Source organism: Cottoperca gobio, chromosome 2 (assembly GCF_900634415.1).
Source record: "Cottoperca gobio chromosome 2, fCotGob3.1, whole genome shotgun sequence".
Classification (NCBI taxonomy): Eukaryota; Metazoa; Chordata; class Actinopteri; order Perciformes; family Bovichtidae; genus Cottoperca; species Cottoperca gobio.
Genome location: NC_041356.1, coordinates 4,161,818 through 4,185,012, shown reverse-complemented (window position 1 = coordinate 4,185,012; position 23,195 = coordinate 4,161,818). Strand labels below are relative to the sequence as shown.

Below are 23,195 nucleotides of genomic sequence, written 5' to 3'. Positions count from 1 at the left end.
GTAATATTCAGCTGATTGGAATGAAGGATAAGGCACATAATGACGTAGACGTCAGGCTCGCGCTCGCATTAACGCGCGCGCATGTGCACACGCCCTGGGTGCTATAAAAGTGCTCATGCAAATCAGTTCACACACACACACACACACACACACACACACACACACACACACACACACACATTTATCCTACTGTACACACAATCAATGCAAGGGGAAATAAGTGCAAAGTCAGTTTAGCATACAGCCTGAGCAGACATGTTAAGTCAGTCTACTGTACAAACACACATAAACAATACAAGATAAAATAAACCCATACAGATATAGAAATCTCATCCTGCACAAACACATATCTCTCTCTCTCTCTATCTCTCTCTGTCTCTCTCTCTCTCTCTCTCTCTCTATCTCTCTCTGTCTCTCTCTCTCTCTCTCTCTCTCTCTCTCTCTCTCTCTCACACACACACACACACACACACACACACACACACACACACACACACACACACACACACACACACACACACAGTGGTCAGCAGCTAAAGGCAGTGGTAGCCTCCATGTGTGCTCCTGGCTGAAAGGCTCTCTCTCTCCCCAGAGAGGGGGCAGGTGTTACTCCAGACGAGCCAAGACAACCAAATTACTGGCCGTCTGGCACCTCCCGTGGGAAACCAGGAAGAGAGGAGGGATGGGTGAGATGGAAATTTATGAGCGAGCGAGCGCAGAGATGTAATATTGCCAAATGGTATGAACAAAAAGATCCAAATATTTATATTCATTTGTGATATATAACGCCCATTCCCATCGATTGCGCTATAAAAAGCTTGTAGTTGAGTTATAGAGCAGGAGATGAGCAGGATGTGTGAATGCTTTTATCCAAGCCACATTAGATTATCATGAGTGAGCCTTTTTTTTGCACAAGCATGGGTGGGCCCAGTGGGAATCGAACCCTTCACCTAAGAAATGCCATAGTTAAGCTGTTCCAATCAAGCAACAGAATGCATTATGTCAAATATGGATGATTAGAAACAATAAATGTCTCTATCTATTTATCTATTTATCTATCTATCCATCTATCCATCTATCCATCTATCCATCCATCCATCCATCCATCTATCTATCTATCTATCTATCTATCTATCTATCTATCTATCTATCTATCTATCTATCTATCTATCTATCTATCTATCTATCTGTCTATCTATCTATCTATCTATCTATCTATCTGTCTGTCTGTATCTTTCTCTGCTGGCAGCTGCAGAGCTTTTAGCGAAACCATGTTTCTCGTTTCAAATCTTTTTATCCGTGGAGACTGAAGGTTGCATGAAATGTTCTTTCCTTTTCAGCTCAAGGGCCCCCTGTGTCTTTTTTTTCTTCCTATTTGGCATCTGTCAGTTTGTCAGTCATTCACCTGACATTCTTGGTTTACCTTCAGCACCCACACAGGCCCAGAATGTTTGTATGGCGACAAGGCTGCTAATACAAGTCAGGCTGACATTTTCGGAAATTAACTTTGGATCGACACTCTGTAACTTTTGATAGAAGTAATAACAAAAATGTTCCTCTTACAAATGAAAAGTTGAATTCATGAGAAATAAAAAACACCTTTGTTAATTTCAATAACGTGTGTGTGCTGCGACAGCATTAGTTGGTCTGGTATGACCGATAGCTTGTGGAGGCTAATGTTAGCAAACTTTAGACATGTTGTCCAAAAGACTTTACTGAGTTAGTTAGCTGCTTTTATATTCTGTTTATAGTTAGGTATAATAATAGAGCTATAATTGATATTCAAATAACGATGTGAAAACAATGTGACAGAGAATCATTACCTCAATCTGCAACTCCCCTCGGCAACACAGAGCTTTATAGTGGCTTCCAGCTCAGTGTTTAGCATTCAGATCCAAAACTTTACTGTTTTGCTTCCCTCCGACTGATCTCATAGCGGCGTTTTTGCCGTCTTCCAAAAGACCCACTGAACACCACCTGCTCGGCACCAAACAGCACACACAGTTAGCATTTAGCAGCTAAAGAGCCAGATATGTCCCTCAGGAGTCGGTGGAGACCAAAAACAGAGCTAAAAGAGAGAGAATGTTGACCCTACATTTGTCCACTGCCTAATGTGTAAATGTGCAAATGTTTCCTAACAAGTTCACCATAAAAGGTAATAATGTGTCAATGTTGTGTTTACAGCTTCTGCTGCTCCAAAGTGGCAAGCTCGGGGCAGGTTTAAAGTAATTGACTGAAGAGAAATGTAGGGAGACACAATGTGTCATCATCCTGTTAGTGTAATGCTACAGTGGCCACTGTTGAGCAAATATCCACCTCGGGTCATTCACACCAATTTTACTGCTGGACAGTTTGCGTTTATTCGCCCCAAACAGCCAATACACCAACTGTTCAGACGTTTGCTGTAGGCCAGCTAGAAACCACTAGCTAGCTGGTGTGTGTGTTCAGCCTCTGACTGAACTCAGAAACTCTGCTTCTTTCTATTATATCCCTCCAGTTCCTCTCCTTTTTCCTTTTGCTCTGTACGTTTATGAAGCTAAATTTAGCTGAAGTTGAACATTTTATGACTCACGTAAACGCATCTTTTTGTCAATTCGCGCCACCCCGGGCAAATTTGCGGCCACTTAAGTTTTTGCGCCTCTAAATTGAAGCTTCCCTGTCAGTCTGATGACACAGAAACAGAAGACTGTCATGAGTCACAAAATAAAGGCAGCAAATGTGTTACATTCAACTCAAACTGACACTGTCAGCAGTTTGCATCGCCTAAGAACACTAAATTGAAATGTTTCGTAATCATTTGATTTTCACGAGAACATCATTCAAACCTGACTGGTCCAATATTACAGGCTGCTCCATCAATGCTTTAAAAAAAGAAAAGAACCCCAATATGTTGCATCAACAGATTGTCCTCTTCAGAGCACAAAACAAGCTCTGCGATTCTGGCATGCCGTCGAGATAGACTTCTGCTCCAGCTTATTGAATGGAGGAGTCCATCTGCACGTCGCCGTGAAGCACTACAAGGCCATTTGTGCTCCTCATCCCAAAAGCTTCCGTAGCATCAGTCCTCTTCAATTTATTCTTTACAAACCCCCAGAAGGGGCAGGGGAGAGAAAAGTGACAGGCGAAGCCCAAACTGCTGAGGGCACTGAACAGCCTGGCTAACAGTGTGGCCGGTGCATGCTTGTGTGTGTGTGTGTGTGTGTGTGTGTGTGTGTGTGTGTGTGTGTGCGTGAGAAAGTACCACGTTTCACCACAACACCCCCCCACCCGTATGCACTGTGGGCTTATGTAATGGTGGAGGCCAAGGAGTGACCATATGTCAGGAGGTGTGTGCAGACAGCAGGGGATTATTCAGCGGCCATTATCGGCGTCAGGACATCCTTCTCCTCATCATCATTCAGGTACACACACACACACACATTTAATTCTGAGAGCTCACTAGCTCTGTGTAAATTGGACAGGGAGAAAGAGTATGACAACAAACAGCCATATGTTCACAGTACGAGGAACAACACTTGGGGCTTTTGGTGCTGCCTCATTTTTTCGCCCTCGCTTTTATTCTCCACATCGTTGGGTATTAAGGAAGTGTTCATGTTCAAGGGGAGAACTCCCCCGTCAATATTGCAGCTCTGCCCCCCCCCCCCCTCCTCCTCCTCTCTCATAGAGGTGTGTGTTTGTAGGTGAAGCGTGCACATCCCTGTGTGTAGTATGAAGGGTGCTCGTGCAGCAGAAGTACAAAGCCTGGTCCATGTGTTGAAATGCAGCCCCCGGGATGGGCCGTATTATCCCTGCCTACTTCACCAGCAGGGTCCCGGGGCTCGAGCTGGCTCGTGGCCCTTTGTCTCCAAACAGATGGAAATGGGCAGAGGAGAGGAGAAGTGGAGAATCAGAGGTGGAGGAGGAGGAGGAGGAGGAGGGGGAGAGTAGAATGGACGGAGGAAGGAGAAGGGGAGGGGAGGGAGAAAGAGTCAGTCTGTTCTCATTAAGTGCTGTATTGAAGAAGACGTCCCCCCACAATGCGTCAGCAGCCGTGGATGGTCCCCCTCTCATTCAGACTCACGCTCTGACCATCTGTACCGCCGGCCTGTCATAAGGTGTGGGTGCATGCATTAGGCGCCGGCACACGGCCCAATCTGGCGAGTTAAAACGGTGATATTCATTGGCTTTCAATTTGGTTAAGATCTTTTAAATCCAATTGTTGGGCCTTTGTTGTGCTCGCCTCATTGGTTGTGAGTCACCGTGAGTCAGGAGGGGAGTTTATTCAACATCCTGCTGTCACGTTTTTCCGTCTCAGAGGGCACAGCCAAGATGCAGATTTATAATTACTGAATCATAAAGACATTATCTCAACTTTAATCCTCGCTTATAATGACTGCAAAATGATTTTTTTGCCCTGTCTTGAACTTAATTCCAAAACATTTTATCATTATTGCAGAACAGAATGGTCAATAAGCAACTAATGACTGTTTTTTGATTGGTCCATTTTTAGTTTCTCGCTTTACTGATTATACATTTGGTCTGTACAATGTCAGTAAGTGTCCAGAGCCCATGGTGAGGTCTTAAAGTGTCTTAAAGTGTGGCCCCTTTGAATTAGGTGAAAATGCAAGAGCTGCCTTGAGGCCAGAACTATTTCAGGTTAAATTCTACCTTAGTCACAACTATTGTTGACTAACCAGAGGCCTTCAGGGCTTCCTGGATAGTTTTCCCGTTTTAGTAATCCAGCCTTGGTTCTTTGTGACTGTTGTTGTATATGGTATTCCTTTTATTGTGTTTTCCCATGCTTTCCGTGTATTTGTATACACTACATATACAGTATAGTAGACGTTTATAATGTATGCAGTATTCAAGTTTTTAAAACATTTTAAAACCTACTTAAGCTTCTGTTATTCTACTTTGGCAGCTTTGGCACTTTGTATCAGATGGTTACAAATCATTGAAAGTCCACTCTTGGATTCAGCTTCTCATTTATTGGTAAAAATTGCTAGAAAGAACGACATTCGCCGTAAACAAGATGTGGATATTTATATTATACCTATACATTTACGTATATATATATTTTTAAATGTTATTCCATCTCAATAGCCCACCCTTAGCTATAACCAGTATACATACACCTACTGGGATTGGGACTTTAACCCTTATTTATCACACACTGAATGTAATTGGCCCCTGAACAGAAAATCTCATCTGGCTGACTGTAAAATATCTCACATTTACACTGTGTGTGTGTGTGTGTGTGTGTGTGTGTGTGTGTGTGTGTGTGTGTGTGTGTGTGTGTGTGTGTGTGTGTGTGTGTGTATGCGTGTGGTCTCATAAACTGCATCTCTTCCCACTTCGTCTTCATTTTTACACACGTTCATTTTTCTCCCCTATTTACCAAAAACCCCTCTAAACTCATAAAGTCCGTGTCTTTGGGGAGGAATCCATCCATCTTCCGGACACCAAATTGAATTGATCTCAGGGGCCCCCACCTCGCCTTTTCAATAGGGGCCATCTGCGCGCGCTTCCCGCTTTAAATAGGCCTACACGTGAAAAAGTGACAGCGCGACTGCTGCTCGCCGTCACACCACGCGCGTGCCATTGTAATCTGATTTCATCACTTTCACTGCAGCTGATTACTTCTCACACCCGGACATGGAGGTCTTTTGTTAACTTGTAAATGCTATATTGATTTTTTTAAAAAAATGGTTTTAATTAATCACTTCTTTATATTAACTTTTACAACTCTAAAAATATTAACCAAGCTAAAATAATTGCAAAATGAGATGCTACGTCTGAACAAACAAGCAGATTGACAAGCAACAAGCACAAATAACAATATGATTTAACTTGAACTTTTATTTAAAAAAAAACATTTTAGGTGTAAAATACAGCAAATATTTTTTGGGAAACATTCTTTCGGTTTTCTATAGGCCTTTCAAGCTCATGTAATAGCGGCAAAGAGCCACATGGTGGCGCACTCATCTTAAACTACGATGCTTTGCAGCTGCTGATGCACAGATTCTGATGAAGAATCCGCATGAAAAAGATGTTTATCCGCAGAGATTAAGGTTAAATTATAATAAAATACAAGCAAATAAATAAAACAGGAGTTTAGTGTGGTATTTTTAAGTAGCCTATATCAAATATCGTTCATGGTCAAATACCAATCTGGCTAAAAACGTCTTTGTTTTACATTTTCATACATTTGTGTATATAGAAGTATTGATAGAGATTAAACACACTTTCTCCATCTTCCATCCCCCATCCTTGACACAGCATGGGTGTTTATTTGGCTCTCCATGGGGAAGGAAAGGGGTCGTGTCCCAGTCATGACCTCCATTGTGTTCTGGAGGGGATGAGATATATCGTGTGTGTGTGTGTGTGTGTGTGTGTGTGTGTGTGTGTGTGTGTGTGTGTGTGTGTGTGTGTGTGTGTGTGTGTGTGTGTGTGTGTTGTGGTAAGGATGCAGTTCAAAGGAGGACAAAATATTGATTCATACACAGCCGTGTAATTGCTGGGGGCATCTGTTGCCTTGTGGTTTGAACGTCCATGTGTGTTTGGAGTCTGAATGAACTGGTGTGAGACCCCCTTTGTCTTGTGACACAATAGAGGACGAATAGCAGTAACAGCAGAGTAATGTGAAATCAATTGGTGGGGATATATGTTTGAATTGATTTTTTGTAACCTTTATTTACCTAGATATACTTATCGAGGTTAAAGGTGCACTAGTATAGGAATTGGAAATTGTGTCTACTTATTCACATGCATAACATGTTCAAATGTAGTTTCCCTGATTATGTTTTAAAGAAAAGGAATTCACAAAAGCATGTCAATTTTACGGCCATTTTTTATATAATTCTGTTTAATAATAACCTCTGTGATAACTTCCACATTCATTCCTTTAAATCAGTGTTTCCCATCCTTTTTGTAATCGTGACCTATTAAATAGTTAAACCTTTGGGGAAATGTGCAGATTCTCTTTCTTGCCAAGCATTATATGAGATCCAGTCTTTATGCTAAGCTAAGTTGCAGCTAGCTGTATATATATATATATATATATATATATATATATATATATATATATATATATACTGTACAGATAGGAATGATTACCTGTCTGTAGGTTATTATAGGAAGTTCAGGATCCAGTCACAGAGGACGCCGGTGTGCAGAGGTCCCTGAGCTTAATGATGAGCTCTGAGGGCACAGTGGTGTTAATGCTGAACTGTATTCAATGTCACATGTGTGTTCCTCTGGTCCAGGGGGGCGAGGGCTGTGTGGAGGGTGAGGGCGATGGGCTCACAGTCACAGTTAATAAAAAAATATCTCCAAAACTGCAAATATTTCAACTCTTAAATGAAACTCTTTCTCTGAAGCCACTTGGACAATAAAGCATTCCTGTGTTTCATATAAATAAAAACACCAGTGCCCCCAAGCTCTTCTTGTAGCACAGTGCAATGACTTACAGCCGTTTTAGCAGCAGGGGAGGATCAGTGTGGAATAGAAAATATTTCTGTGTTCTCCTTTATTATAGATTTTCTGACGGAAACATTTTTAAGAGGTCGCTTCAAGGCCTCAGTGACTTCATTGTGTCTCTGTCACTGACTGTGTCCAGGCCAGATTGCCATCAATGTTTTGTTCTGCTTTGAGTTAGTGAGTGTTTGTATCATTGCTTACCTTGTTCAGCTTCATGAGCTGTGACCAAAACACTCCCTTTGCATGGGTGGACGAGAGAATAGATGGTGCTCTTGTCTAAATATTTGAAAGACTTTGAAAGAAAAGTGTTTTGTAAACTTTGTGAATTGAATTGAAATGTATTCTAAGCAATGCTATATAACAACAATAGAATGTAACTTTTAAAACCAGTGTTTGGTTTCATATATTTGTCATACGTGGGCTTGTTGTTCTCTGCAGAGAAGATGTTCCAGCCTGTTTCCATGACAGTTTTATCGATCGCTGTCAATTTCCGCCGCTGACATGTGTGACATCTATGTAATGTAAATCTAAGTCTTGCTGAGGCAACTGTGTGAGATCCTGGCATTCTCCACTCACATCTGCTTGTTTAAAGCGACATCGCTGATCAGAAAAAAACGGCTTCTCATGGTTTGGATCTTTAGAGGAGATGGATCCCAAATCACCAGCTTTGACAAAAGGATTACAACGCCAGTGCTTTTTGCACTCACGTTTTAAATTAAGCTTTTTGGTGGTCCATGGGTTAAAGTCATGGACACCTATATGTGCACTTACATCCTCTTGGGGACATTTATTCTTCTGAATTTTGTACCCGAGAAGATTAAGAGTGCAAAATGATCAAATTTGTGTTTTTTTATACATTGAAGTATAATGCTGTTGTATGTTTATTTGGTTAAAGCCCCCCTCCACTCAAAAATGTGTTTTGTTTATTCTGAATAGGAATTTTGAGTTTCATGTATGAATGATGAAGGCTGTTTTCACTGTTTCTCTGTGCTGAGTTTAAGACATGTCCATATGAAATGATTTTGGGCCAACTAGTTTGGAAGCCAGTCGTGGTCCAATAATAATATTAATAATAATAAACTTTATTTGTATAGCACCTTTCATACAATAATTGAGCACAATTAGACATTCAAACAGGGACAGAATGCCTAATTAATGGAAAATAAGATGGTAAATATAACACACTTGATAAAACTATAAAAAAAATAAGATGACAAATAATGCATATATTGTTTAACATAGGATATAAAATAAAACCCACTAAATAATAATTATAATAATAAAAACAAAGTATAAAAAATCAGTACCCATAATTGCAGCGTGCACATATACATACATAGACTGTATTTTTTACTTTTTGTGGAAAACGCTTATGGACACAAATTATCATTCAAAGCAAAATAGTTTAATATTTCTTAAAACATGGAGTCAGGAGTGGTTCTTAAGTTTATATTTTGGTATGCTGTAACAACTAGTGACAAATAGCTTGAACTACTCATTATTGGGACCCCTCCTGATGCCCACTTTGAGAATCCCTGACGCCCCTCAATATATTACTGTAATGAACCAGCTCAATATACAGCAGGTTCACTTGTACTTGTGTTTGTTATAATGGCAGTGTTCACGTGTTGAAGACACCCCCCCTAGCGCCATATTTCCGCACTACACCCCATATGCTGAGAAGCACTGCCCCCTGTGAAATTCCTGACTGCCAGGGTGATTCCTCCGGTCACCAAGAGCTGCTTCCTACTGTTGTCAGCCTCGCGGGTGCTCTGGGGCAAACTATTTAATAACCCTCTGGATAAATGATCAACTACGGGAATGATATCGCCACCGATAAAGGGTGAGTTATGATTCAATAACGCAGGAGATAGTGTCAGTCATATGTATTCTGCAGATGTTAGTGTGCGGGCTCATTAGTGTGTGAAGCTCTGCCTTATGTGTTATAATGTCCTGTCGTTATTCTTAAAGCCTGTCAAATGTAGGATACCGAGTCTACCTATGTTTATATTCACAGAACAAAGGCTGTTGTTCGGGGTTAGACTGTACGTGTTTTTAAAGAAAGACTTGGGAACACGCCCTTGCTGTCTTTCCTACCTGTATGAAAGGGAATGCTTTCAACTTCATTTGAATGCCCTCAAACTGCGGTCAACGCTCAACCCCCGACTGGGGAAGTTAACCGTATTAGTTCATTTTTCGAGTTTGTTACATTGTCCGTTTGGTCAAACATACGTCTTATAGCGCCTCTCTCAACCAGAAACTCACAGAGACACTGTGAGACAGTAAAAAGTCAACTATGTTGCACACGGTTGACTGGATCCGCATTACCCCGCTGGTGCACCGCAGCTCAGCTGTAAACTGTAACCTGCGGCGGCAGAGTTGACGCGGACGGATACATTGAAGCACTGAAAACAACCAGTTAGCCTAAAAACACACCGGACACTCGTTTGAAACGTGCTTTGGGTTTTCAAGTAGTCGCACATATAGGTTACTGAGGTGAGGGAGAGCAAGAGGGGGGGGCTTCCGAGGCCACGGTGAAACCAGGGAGTTTCCTGCCTCTAGGTCCGCCTGCCTGGCGGGTCACAGGTAGGGACTGGGCCGGTGAACCTGCTCTGGAGCTCCACCAGACAGAGAAGTCACTACTGGTAAAGTGAGACGTATATTTCCTGCTCATATAGCCTACTTTCCTCTTCGCTTAAATTATTCTAGGTGTAATATAACTCCTGTTGGTTTACTGTCCATAGTTAAGCTCAGTAGTTTATTTTCTGTTTATTAAACTGTATTATAAGGTAGTTGCCGCGATGTAAATTGGTAAAAATGCCAAGCAGGTGCTCCAGTAGCACGTGCACAGTCTGGTGGTGACGTCTAATTAATAACCGTTATTGGTTTTAGTTTGCTCCTGGGGTCTTCATTGAATATCTTCTCGTTTTTTTTAATTCACTTTACTTTAATAGCCTAACTTTACTCAATGAAAGCAACAAGATAGGCTGTTTGGTGTTGTTTCATGTTGGACTCGTGATTATTTCCCTTAACGACTAATATGCTCATTATCTTGCACTTGCAAAGATAAGCAATAAAATGTAAAATAGTTAAAAGAAAAAAGAAGAAGCCCATCACAATTTTGCTTGTTTTTCTCCTACCAACTGACCAAAACCAAATATATATATATATATATATATATATATATATATATATATATATATATATATATATATATATATATATATATATATATATATATATATATTGTATTCACAATTTTATTTAAACAGAGGAAAAGGAAGTACATCCTCACACTTGGGAAGCGCATGTTTCACACATTCAACTGTCAAAATAATCGATTATAACAAGTTATAAAAAAAAAGTTAAACTAAATATTATAAAAAGGAGACTGAATGGACATGCTTTAACATTATTTAATATGAACACTAAGAAATATAAAAATCAGTAGGGACGCACTGTATCTGAAATGTAGCTGAGCAGAAGCTTAATTGTAACATATTCTGACATTGTGACAGCTCCCACCGACATTAAACGGTGACAACAACTGTTTCTTCCTCTCTGTAAATTATGCAAGACCCTCATTATCATGAATACTTGTATGTTCTGGATGAGCTTAACATTTGAGAGTTTTGCATGGATTCTTCTTCTCTCTACTACCCAGACAAGTGGCAGTGGTTTTGCGTGACAGCTGCAGAGAGAACATGGTTAGCGATGATTACACCTGTCAGGAGCTCTCAGATGTGAGGTGTGTGCCTGAGCGTGGCGAGCTACATGGATGAGTTGCTTGCTTACAGAGCTCACAACATGTATGTTAATATCAGCTAAAAGCATGTAAGGTTCCAGAGTTATTCCAGTCACATCACTTGTATCCACAGTGCATAGTGCCGCATTAGCTGGTAACGCAAGATGTCAGTCAACTACGACAGCCTCTATGTTGCCATGGTGATTCTGATAAACATTATCTCCGTTTCATGGAAAGGTCACCTGTTGGACTTCTTAGCTTCAGGCTTGTTTTCAGTGCAGTAGTAGAAAGAAATGTTGAGAAACGTTTATCTCTTGAGAGAAAACATGTCAGTGTCATTTTCCTCCTCAGTCTGTTAACTCACTGTCTTACAGTTGAGCTATGATGAGCGTGTTTTTCTTCTTCTGTAACATGAGATAAATGGTGACACCACTGGGGAATTCAGGCAACAAAAAGTCACATTCACAAGGTAAAATATCGTAAATGTAACCACACGTCATAAGAGAATAAGAAGCTGTAGAAATCCTGGTAAAAATATCTAAATATTAAACGTGAAACTATAAATGTGGTGAACAAGTAGGCCTTTTTAAATAGCGATAGTTGTACATCCATGGGTACATTGCATGTTAACAGCGTATTCGTCATACTTTAAATTTGCCAAAAGCAATTGTCTTGATTTTGTGTGACGGTGTTCCACAGTGTTGAACACCGCTGGTTTCTAACGACTACATAACTCCAGCTGCTTTATGCACTGACCGCTCACGATCAGCTCATTGTGGTTGCCTAGTAACACCAGCAGAAAAATTCAACAGGTAAAGGCCAAATGTGAACGAAGCACAAGGGTGTGAGTCAGTGTTCGTCACACATACCTGTTATTGAGAGCAGCGATAAACTGATAGCTGTTTGTAATCCACACTGCACAAAAGGTGCATGCTAATGATCCTTTTGACAATCAGATGTAATAATCCAATCTCTTGAAATGATAATTATATATAATAGACTCAGGATCTGCTGCTGTTTCTGAAGGGTTAAATGCGGTGACACTTGGGAATGTTGATTGAATTCCACAGAATTAATGACCCTCATTTGCTCAGTCATGGACAGCAACACAGTGCGCATGTGACCGGGCCAGACCTCCACAGTGACTTGCCTTAATGTTCCCTCGTGTCCGGGCACGTCTCGTGACTGCGGCCGTCACGGAGTTACCTTCTCTCCAGCTGAAGAGAAGTCATTATTGTGCGTGAGCTGATTGTCTGTAATTATGTCACGAGTTGAGGTGTTATCTCAGTAATAATAGAGGCAGAGCTACGAGGGCGTCATGCTTACGGAGGGTGGGATGAGGCGAGAGGGAGAAGTTACCGGCTGGAAATAACAGAGTGAGCTTAATTTCCATGAATGACCGCAGACATGTTTAATAGATTATGTCAAAAGGCCCAGCCTCGTTATCCAGAATAAGTAGTTATGTGTAAATCCCATCATCTCATGTTGGGTAAACATAGGTCATATACACCATTAGCTCTAAATTCGTATTAGCTTTTAATAGCACCTTTTGTTCAAACTTTCATTCCTCCCAAGATCACATGTTTAAAAATTCAGCCCTAATGATTCCAATTGTCAGACATTTGTCTCTTTTTCACTGTGGTTCAGTTGGATTATTATTCTAAAGAAGAGAAACTCTTGTTTCCAATGCGGATCAGTGTAAAAAGTAGTGTTGCAAATCAAAGGCGTGCCATAAAAAGGCTGTGGGATTTCCGGATTAATCACTGCAGAGTGTGAATGAGCTACATGTGGGCTTTTCACTTCTATTCTGCAGAAAGAACAGATGAATGGCTCGCCTGAAAGGAGGTTTCGAATGAAAACATAACGGATGGTCTTATCTGGTTCATTAGATGCTTAGTTTGCCGCTCTACACAGGGAAACTTGAAGTACTCTTCCTGCTCCTTGCTGGACTCCTACTCGTACAGTAAGTGTGTCTGCAGAGGGTTCCGGTCAGTGTGCAGGGCTGCACCTTGGTGCTTCACTGGCTTCTGAGTCAGACTGACTTCAAAAGTTTGTCGGTGTGTTATGGGGTCAGTAAACTCAGTAGAGTCAGTCATCCATCCCTGGAGTTTCCCTAAACGGCTTCAGAAAGGTCAGTTTCAAAATTCCTCTTCATCCACTCAAGCTGCAGCCATAACAATACCATGCACTGCTGTGTAAACTACACAGCGCAAAATAAAAAATAATATATTGAGAGTAATGATGACATGTTACACTACATACTGCAAAGCGTCAGTATTTCCATGTATTCACTTGAGCCGTTGGTAATCGACTGTGATGTGAGAAGCTGCAGCCGAGCAGAGCTGATGTGTTTACGGCTGACAGCAGATGTCTTCTGGCTCCAGTTTAACTTCGCTGTAGCGCCACGCTCCAAGATGAAAGTATTTTCTTGGGCTGTTTACGCGCGGCTGTTTGTTTACATTCCCAGTTCAGGCTGCTGGAGGTTTATCCCGTCCTCGAGTCTGCGCTCAGGTTGTTACACCTGTTAGATTGTGTGTTATTTATTTTTGTGTGTTTTGTAGGTGCATTTTCACTCCCTGGTGCTATGTTACATCAAGGAATTCGGGATACGTTTGGGACACAGAAGTTTTGCTAAACAATGATTCATGTTTTCACAAAGTGAATAAAATGGCCTTGTGAGAGACTATACGCTTCATGCTTCATGATTGCTGTGATAATGTTGCCCTTCTTCCTCTCACGCTCCTCGTTGCCGGTGTTTGCCAGGACAAACAGACAAGCTGGCAGCTCAGCAGGGGGCTTAGGTTACTGTGAAGAACCTGCCAGGGCTCCCGGCCCCCTCCCTCCCTTCCATAGTGGGGGATTCCTATTTCAGCTTCGGACTCTCCCTGTAAACTTGAAGTGGTTCCGCTTACCAATTTTCTCTGGCATGGCAAAGACAGAAACCACATGTGAGAACACCCTCAGATCCTGTTTCAGTTCAATATAGACCTCAGAGCCAGGCCTCTCGCTGGTGGTGAGGACTGCAGTGAAAAGTTTTCTCAGCGTGATGTATCTGATGATCTGACACTGACTCCTGCATTTTGTGAGGAAACACAGAAGCAGGAAATAATCGATGCTCTATATACTCTGGCTGCACTCTGAGTGAACCTGGACTACGCACTCATTTAACCCTATTAATCCCTTATTTAGCCGCGGGCCGTTGCTTTTAAGAGGATTAAAACAGGTGATGGAAATGCCTCTGTGATTCTGTCCAGTCATTATTCATTAGGGAAATTCCTGCAGTCGGGCATTAGCAGTGTTAGGCCACTTCCATCTTGATACAGGTCCCTTTAAATCAAACATAAGATTCTCAAATCACCTGTAGCTGGATCAAGGGCCACATCCAGCTACAATATTATAAGACACCACACATATCTAGAACGTATTGTAATAACAACAATAAAAGATTGGTTTAAGCAAAGCTGCATAATGAGAGCATGACATTTTTATTTATTTATTTCACATTTAACCTTTTTAAAGGAAAGGTTAATGATTTTGGGAGATACGCTTATTAGCTTTCTTGTTTAAAGTTAAATGAGAAGATCCATACCACTCGCTACGCTAAATAAGAAGCTACCGCTAACAGCCAGCTAACCTAGCTTAGCATAAAGACTGGCCACGAGGAAACAGCTGACCTTACCACCATCTCTCTGAAGCATTAACATTTCTATTAACATTATTATTTCTTTTTGTAGCATTAATTCTTAGTCGACAAATCTGTAAAACGTAGTTACTCAGTTGTAACAATACCAGTAGTTTCTAGAAAAACCCTGATCACTGGAAGTGTGGAGTCTGAGCAGCAGCAGCTGGAGAGACGGCAGAGAACCAGTTGAGGGAGGATTTGTCACCTTGTGAGGATGATTCAGGCATTTAAAAATGATTTACACAACTAGCATATCCAAATATATGCAGTTGTGCAACCTTCAAAGCATTTTAAGTCGTCTGACAGTGACTCGTACTCACACATACACACAACAGAGTCACTCACAGATGTGCCGACACCACAGAACTGGGTCACACTACATGTTTTGTGAGTGCCACTGTGTATTTTTGGACCCAGTGAAGTGTGTTTCCCTCCATGCAGCTGATAAAGATTGGAGTTTGTGTCGACTAAATCCGGCTAAGTGACTCCATTTCCTGAATGCAGAAAAGCAGGGATGTCTAGCTCAGTTTTTCACCACCTTTAAGGCGACCAGAGTCATAAATCAGCCATAAATCTTTCTGGAAGCCCGGCCTGAGAGTTTCAATTGGTAGGCGTAGTGCAGCTTTAGACCATGTCAGGACAAAGTAGAGTATGAAGGTGTTTGAAGCACTCTGGATGATGGATGCAGATATTACAAAATAGGAATGTGTTCCCCTAAAATACTGTAGAAAACCTTTAAACATGCTGTCAATTAACCTAAAAAAAGAGCCCTCTGGTTAATATCAGCAAGTCCTGTCCTCTCCATAGGATTTATGGATGTTTAATGTGTAGGCATGCTGCCTCAAAGTGCACATGTACAGGGAAGTGAGTGCTTTCTGAGCAGACATTTGATTTAAGTTTAAACTACATGTGTATTTCACACCTCACATTTTTCCTCTCTATTGAAGCTGTGAGTGTGTGTGTGTGTGTGTGTGTGTGTGAGTGTGTGAGTGTGTGTGAGTGTGTGTGTGTCATGCAGGTATTATACGAGTGTGTACAGCATGCCTCAAGCTACCCATGACTCACTTTTCTCTCTCTCCCTTTGTGCACTTAATCACATGTGTGCTTTTAATCTGACTCTTTTGAGCCACATGTATCTCATTCCACCAGCTCTCATCTTTGACTTTGTCCTGTAAACATCTCTGCTCACTTACTCGAGTGCACTCTACAAACATCCTCTGATCAGCCACTGTTTCCTCTTAATGCAGTCTTGAAACCCTCCACCTGCTCCAGGGACTGCACGTGGAATAAGTCTGTGTTTTTTTGCTGTGTCTTGGGTATATCAATCTATTTGATGGTTAAGTGGGTTCTGCATCTGCACACACCGTCTTTACTGCATGTTGATCCTCTTGGGGAAGGAATGCAGCTTGATTTTAATGGATGTTACGTAATCTAGGTCCAATCAGCCAGCTCAATTCCCCTGTTGCAACCACTAATAATAATAATAATTCATGCAATCACAGCATTGTTTGAGGATAAAAGCATCAATGCAGCTGTAGAAAGTAAAACACTTTAGAGAAATGTAATTAATGTTGCATGCATTTAGTGTGTTTCTAGATAGTCACCAGATAGGAATGCTGCACATAGGGAAATAAATAATGACTATAATAATGACAATTTATATTTAAATTTTGATTTACAGCTGGCAGAGTGCATTCTTTAAACATTTGCATGCCTTATAATTAAAATGTTCTTGTGTTTTTGTGGTTAGAGATGTAAATGTAGCCTTATCTCAGTCCCAGTGGTAAATACATCAGTACTTAGCGCCTTGAGATTTCTTTTAGCTTTGAAAGGCGCTTTATAAATACAAATTATTATTATTATTATTATTATTATTATTATTATTATTATTATTATTATTATTATTATTATTATTATTATTATTATTATTATTATTATCATTACTGCTGCAGCAGCAGCTTGTGTTTCTATTAATGAAACTAAATCTAATTGTTTCATCTTTTGTTAGACTACTGACCAGCTGAATATACATGGATGTCAACAAATAGCATTCACATGTTTTTTCTGCTGTTTTGTGTATTTGTAAAACCCCAGGATTTATTTTGTTCCACACTCATTCTTAAACCAAACCTACGCTCGACACATCTTTTACTCCCCTCCCCGTCTCTGTATTTATTATTGTTGTGGCCCCTAATCTGCTGTTGTAGATATGAAATAGAGAAAGAACAAGTAACTCTTTGTGACACTGTAACCAACCAGTAGTAAATGATTAAAACTGTAAATCAATTAATCGAAATTGGAATAGATAACGTGCCCGGGGACTCCAGGTAAGAATTGGGTCATTAGCGAACTCCGGCATATTTATATTGAATTGATACTGAAATGTTGACTAATGTGCGCTGTACCTAGTCAGTAAAGGATAACATTCACATTTCTAAGTCCTTAGAAACATTTTTGATTTGAAAACTATATAAAGTCCTCTTATCAAATGCATCCTGGGGTTGTGTAGAAGTGTTAGACATCACGTAACGCTTCACTGAAAAAGTTCCATTACTTTCAAAGGAAGCATGTCTTCGCCACAAGCGATACATTTTCAGTATAATTAATGCCGTCCTCTGAGCATTGCTGCTGTGACAGTATGGCTCGGGAGCGTCGTAATGAGAACATGACATGCATTATACTGATGCAATAAACTGTTAAAGTCATGTAGGTAGAATGAGGACACAATGCAGTTCTGTGAATTTCTTCTTATTTTACTTTTTCACAACCTCTCTCCCAAACTGGCAACACCTCCATCTTATTGAACTGCTGCTGTGAACAAGACGCTTTATCTTCAGCACACTCTCGCTGTGCTCGTCTTCTCCGTCTTGCAGGTGTCAGGCTGAAATAGTTCTCTGCGTGTCAGAGACTTAAAGCGGCCTCTGAACAACAGTTGTCAGCCGTATGGGGATAAGAGCAAATTGCTGTTTCACGGTCGCAGTGTTTCCTTTATGTGCAGCGCTGAGCTGTAACCTCCTGAGAGATGTCTATTGCAGGATTGTAGCCAGAACATTTGGCACTTCTGAGTATTTAACGAATAGTAACTGATAAAAAAGAGACTTGAATGATTGATTGTAATGTTCCTTATTTCATGTCAGACACTGTCTCTGTCCTGTTGGCTCCTCCTGTCTCTCAGATGTGGGCAGGTTTCCCAGACATTTCCCATTTTGAATTAAAATTTCCCGTCTGTCTCCCCCTCGCTCCCCTCCAGGTTGATGTTTCCTCACCGGGCGCCCCCAGGGTCGCTTTCAAACCTGACTGCCGACAGCTCGCCACCTCTGTCAACCTCTTGAGCGAGCCGATTGATCGCCTCTACCTCATCATCACCGCGCACAAGGTTCTGCCGCGTCTGCCGAGCCCAGCTGCCTGTGCAGGACTGCGTCACCATGGACACAGAGTCCACCTACTCGGGCTACTCCTACTACTCCGGACGCTCCCGGGGATCCCACAGGCATGGGTAAGACTAATTCTGCTTTGTCAATAATTCTGTGTCCTCCTGTCTTTTACCTGGAGGATCTCTGGATACCTGCCAAAGTGTCACCAGATCCTTAGCAGGGCCGAGGCTGCTGTTTAGTAGCTGAACTTTGCACTTTGACCTCCCTAAAGAAGACCAAATACAAATGTATTGTAACAGTTAGTTCACTCAACACTCAATTGCTTAACCAAGAAACTACTTTTGATAATCAATTAATTGTTTAATATAACTTTTTAAGTATGGATGTTAACAATTAACCGTTTAACCCTTAACCGACAACCACCTGGTCCACCTTAAAGGTCAACCCACCGTAAGTGAGACTCAGAAGTTGCTCTAACTTCATGGCTGGCAAACAGAGACAATGCTGACATAACAGACTTCTTCTCACAGAAGCAGCACTTTTATTTTATTGCAGTTCATCTTGTGTACTGATGATTCCAGGGGGAGAGTTTCATGTCTATTGAAGCCAAAGAAGTGCTCCAACTGTGAGCCACGCAACACTGTCGAGAAGAATGAATGGGACTTTCACTTCTGGAACTGGGACACCTGAAACAGCTCCTCCCACTTTGCACATCTATAATGTTAAATATGTTGGTCTAAAACAGTTGGATTTTAGAACCAAGAAATATTACAATATGGCCAAAAGTTTCTTCTGACTATCACATTTGGGAGAAACATCCATATAGATCTTTTTAATTGAGCAGTGCTACATTGAGCAGTGCCTAATTACTTTTTTAAAATAGGAGGGATTCCCCTTTTAAATGCTTCACATAGGGGGGTTTATAATTGTTTTTGGGGAGGTTACTTCTTGTTAGCTTAACTTGAGGTCTTAGGTCTCAAATTGTATTTGTTTACTCTCTTCCAACTTAAGGAATTCCTGCTGTAAAGAGCTTTCTCTTTGAGCTGAATTAGTGTCCTTAGTCTTTATTTTCTCTCGTCTGTCTCCATGCTCTATTCTTTCCCTGTCTCTGTCTTCTCTGCTTCATCTCTCTTTCCATTTGATAACACCTTTGTTAAAATCAAATTAAGCAGCAGCATATTGCCGTTGTTAAATTCAAGTCACGGATATATTCTGAGCCCGTTAGCCTGAAACTTATCGTGTGACTGCTGCTTCTAAGGAGCGTTACCGTTACCTGTTTGAGGATCCTGAGGATTATCCTTGTTAACGTTGACATCTGGCACTGACTTTTGCGGCAACAGTAGTCCTTGCAGGTTCCCCTTCAGAGGATGTAGACTTATGTTTCAGCCAGCAGTCCATGTTTGCATGCCTCTGGGTTGTGCAGGGCAGAAGTAGACCCGTTAATGTCCTCCGTGCAGCAGATTCTGCACCGATGGAAAAGTTGGCTGAACATTGTGTGGGAATTTCCAGCATTATAGGTGCCAGATTCGCTGGAATCGATGAAGTTAGGCGCAATATCCACAATTTTGCACTGAAATTCAGGCCCTGTTTGCAGTTGTGTGTACGTGTTAAAGCCTTCATCTTATATGATATTTTCTCTTTATTAAAGGTTGTTTAATATTTACATCCATTACCTATTTGGAGATATCCTAAGATATGACTTGAAATGACCTTCTATACACTCACCGATTAATCAAACAGCACTTTATCTTTATTCCCTCTTATCCCTTGATTTCGACTTCCTCCAGCCTCTGATCCCACCTCTCGTATATCTCGACCCTCTCGGGCCTAGCATGAGTGGAGCCCACAGCTTGTGTAGGCGCATTAGTCTGTCAGCGGTGAAATGGCTGTGGTTGACAGGCCTCAGGAAGGCAGCAGGAGACAGGTGCTGAAGAGGGCAGACTGACTGAGGGCTCAGTGGAAACGCTGAGAGCCTGAGAGGAGGCTCCTGTTCCACCACAGCCCCTCCCTCCTCATTGACGGCCCCCTCTTGCTTTTTCACCATATATCCCTCGTCCTCCGTGGCCACTCCCACCCTCGCTGCCACCTGTTGCCGTTTAAGGGACTTTGTGTCTCATGTCGTCGTCCACTTTCTGTCACGTCTTCTTCCCCTTCACTCTTTATCCTCCTCACTCTTGTCCTCCTTATCTCCTTCCTCTCCTTTCCCTCATCATACCCTCGCTCATTTTTTGGTTCCCATGTGTCTGGCGTGATATGAATGCAGCAGCTGCCCCTTTCTCCTTCGCTCTTGACCTCTCCTCCGAGTCGCCACCCTTCTTCCCCCCCCCACCCCCACCTTCTTAAATGGATTCCTGGCTACTCTCTGAGGATGGGTAGGCGCAGGCGTATCACTTGTTCCCCACTCGCTCGCATTCCCCAGGGCAGGAATGTGCCCTTGTAGCTCAAAGTTACGCTGAAAAAAAGTGGTCTGGTTTCGTTAGGAATCAAAGACGGGGGGGAGAGGTTGGTGGGTAGTGGTGATGGTGGTGGGAGCTCCTATCACTTCTGTTCTGAAGCCTTTCAAGTGAGTGACAGCAAATTGGAGAGGAACATATGGGCATCCCCGCCAAGCGCCTTTACCGCTCCACTGCTCCTCCGCTCGTACCATGACTGCCAAAACCACCGGCTGGACTCTAATTTGATATTGAAAAAGAAATGAAATTGTTTCCTTTGAAACCCCTTGCCATCGTCGTCTGGAGGTAATCGGTTTAGGCCGAGGGGTGCCACGCGTGAGGCAGTGCTATATCGCTGTAGTCTAATTACACTGATGCCCAGAACAGATGCAGGCATGTGCGAGCTCAATCCCAGACAAATAATCACACACAGTAACGTTATCATGTAGTTGGGTTTGTTTATTTGGGAGTCAATCTTGACAATAATTTGTCAGAATATAATAGCCGAATGAAATGCATTGGCTTAGTTTTTCATTAACAGACGGCGCAGGGTTTTTGGAGTTGTTTCCTCACATTGCTGGCTTTTTTCCCCCCTCCTGTGTCAAACAACCCTCAACTGGTGTCCAAGATACTTCTACTAAAGAATCCCCCTGGCTCTTCAGTAATGGCAGAGTAGCAGCTCTACTTCCTGCCAAAAGCTGCGACAACACAAACTGATGACATGGATATCTTTATGTGCTTGTAGAAATTCTTTCTATTCCCTTCTGACCATGTTCAGTTGCACCAGGGAGCAGTTTTTCAATGATGATGAGTATTACAGTGATGCCCCTGCACTGTTGTATTAAAGCCAGAATCCAGAGCTGCACAATTAACTGTGAGGGAAGGGCGTTAATGCGATTTTCAGTCTTTAGTCGTAATAAATCATTAGCACATGACCTCTTGGAAGAGGCTGCCATGTTTGTTGTTGTTTGTTTTTTTCAATACATTCTTTGGAGCAGTGGATCATTGACACGTTTAGTTGCATGTTGGTTGGTTGTTACTAAAGCTGAAATGATAAGTTGCAACTATTTTGATAATCAATTTTTTTCAAGCAGAAATATTGAGACGCATCTAAACAATTCCTGCTTTTCTTTGTAATTTATGATGGTAAACAAAATATTTTTGTTAATCAAAGATAATCTGTAGTTGTTACAGGGTAAATCTGAAGAATTCTGTTTTAAAATCAGAATGTTTTAGAATATTTTTTGTTTCAAAAAAAAAAAAAGTATTTTAGTGTAATAAATTAACATTTAAAATATTGTGTCAATATTTTGCACCCCTGCCGTCATTGTGCACCAGCCTCGTACTTGTACTAGAGATGTTTAACCACTTTAAGGCGCACAGAAGTGTCACTTTACTTTAGTTTTTCCCTCAAATGTTTCCCAAGTCTTGGCTCCTTCACTCACTCAATTCTGAGTATTTAAATGATTATGAATTTGCAAATCTCATATTAGCAGCTGCTCATGTGGAAAATTGGTTCTTTTGATTGGTACAACTCCAATTATGGGGCAGAAAGCAGCATTCGCATGGGACTGAGTGAGTAATTTAAACTAATTCATTCACAGTACTAATTCCATTTGGAGGTTCCTGGATCATACTACACCTCGTAAAGGAGTTTCATATACATTTTATATCGATTTGTAAGTTGGCCATGACATTTTTATTTTGTCTTGCTTATTTAGTCTGAATATTGTGTATAGAAGGGAGGTAACTGTTGGTAGTGCTCTCAAACCAAGCCTGCGATGTGCTGAAAAAGCACCAATCAGGGATTGGCTCCTGACAATCTGAAAACACACACTGAATACTGATGATCCACATAGAGCCTGAGGGCTGTGTCAGACCATTTCTGTAACTTTCCAAAAACCAACAATCCAGCATTAAACCCCACTTCAGGCTGTGCGAGGGTTTGACAATTTGTATTACTGACAAGTAGGTTTTCACATACGATGTTTTTTTCCCTCCGTTTGATTTAACTTCCTTTCTTCATGCTTCACACAGCTATATGAATTTCCCTTGTGCTTTTCATGGGAACAGCCGAGTGCAACACAATGGACGTCCTCCAGGAGAGACTTTCTGAAAATATGCTCTGTTATCACACATGTAAACGACATCACGTCCCGTCCCTCATCCGGACGGACAGCTTTTCACTCCACTTTGCAGTGTGGTCCTTTTGAACACTTTTGATTTCCACCATTCAGACAACACATCGTACAACCCGTTCTTTTCTCCCTTATTCGTCACCGGTATGTGTCACCTTACTGTAGTGTTATCTGTATGAACCTAATCATGAGGAGCAGCCAGGCCACATGACTGCTTATCACACCCAACTCAACCTGGGTCAACACCTCTGGTGATTATATTTATTTAGTGCAGCTTATCAGTAACTTTGAAGTTACAATCATCACTACCAAGAAGTTTGAAACTTTAACTGTTTGACCTATTAAGCAACATTTAATCTAATCTAA

General features: G+C 41.5%; 1 protein-coding gene across 3 annotated transcripts in view; it reads left to right on the top strand.

The window, feature by feature from the left end:
• The first annotated feature begins 9,140 nt into the window (after positions 1-9,140).
• The window catches only part of LOC115020941 (vang-like protein 1), a 56,010-nt gene continuing 41,955 nt past the window's right edge, over positions 9,141-23,195 (top strand). For 2 of the 3 annotated variants that reach the window (XM_029451056.1, XM_029451039.1), the window contains exons 1-2: positions 9,141-9,301; positions 18,136-18,381. In XM_029451056.1, the coding sequence (XP_029306916.1) occupies positions 18,311-18,381 (71 nt within the window). In that variant the 5' untranslated portion in view covers positions 9,141-9,301; positions 18,136-18,310. Of the gene's footprint in view, positions 9,302-9,845; positions 10,104-18,135; positions 18,382-23,195 lie in introns of those variants that run through there. The other variant, XM_029451048.1, reaches the window with a different exon arrangement.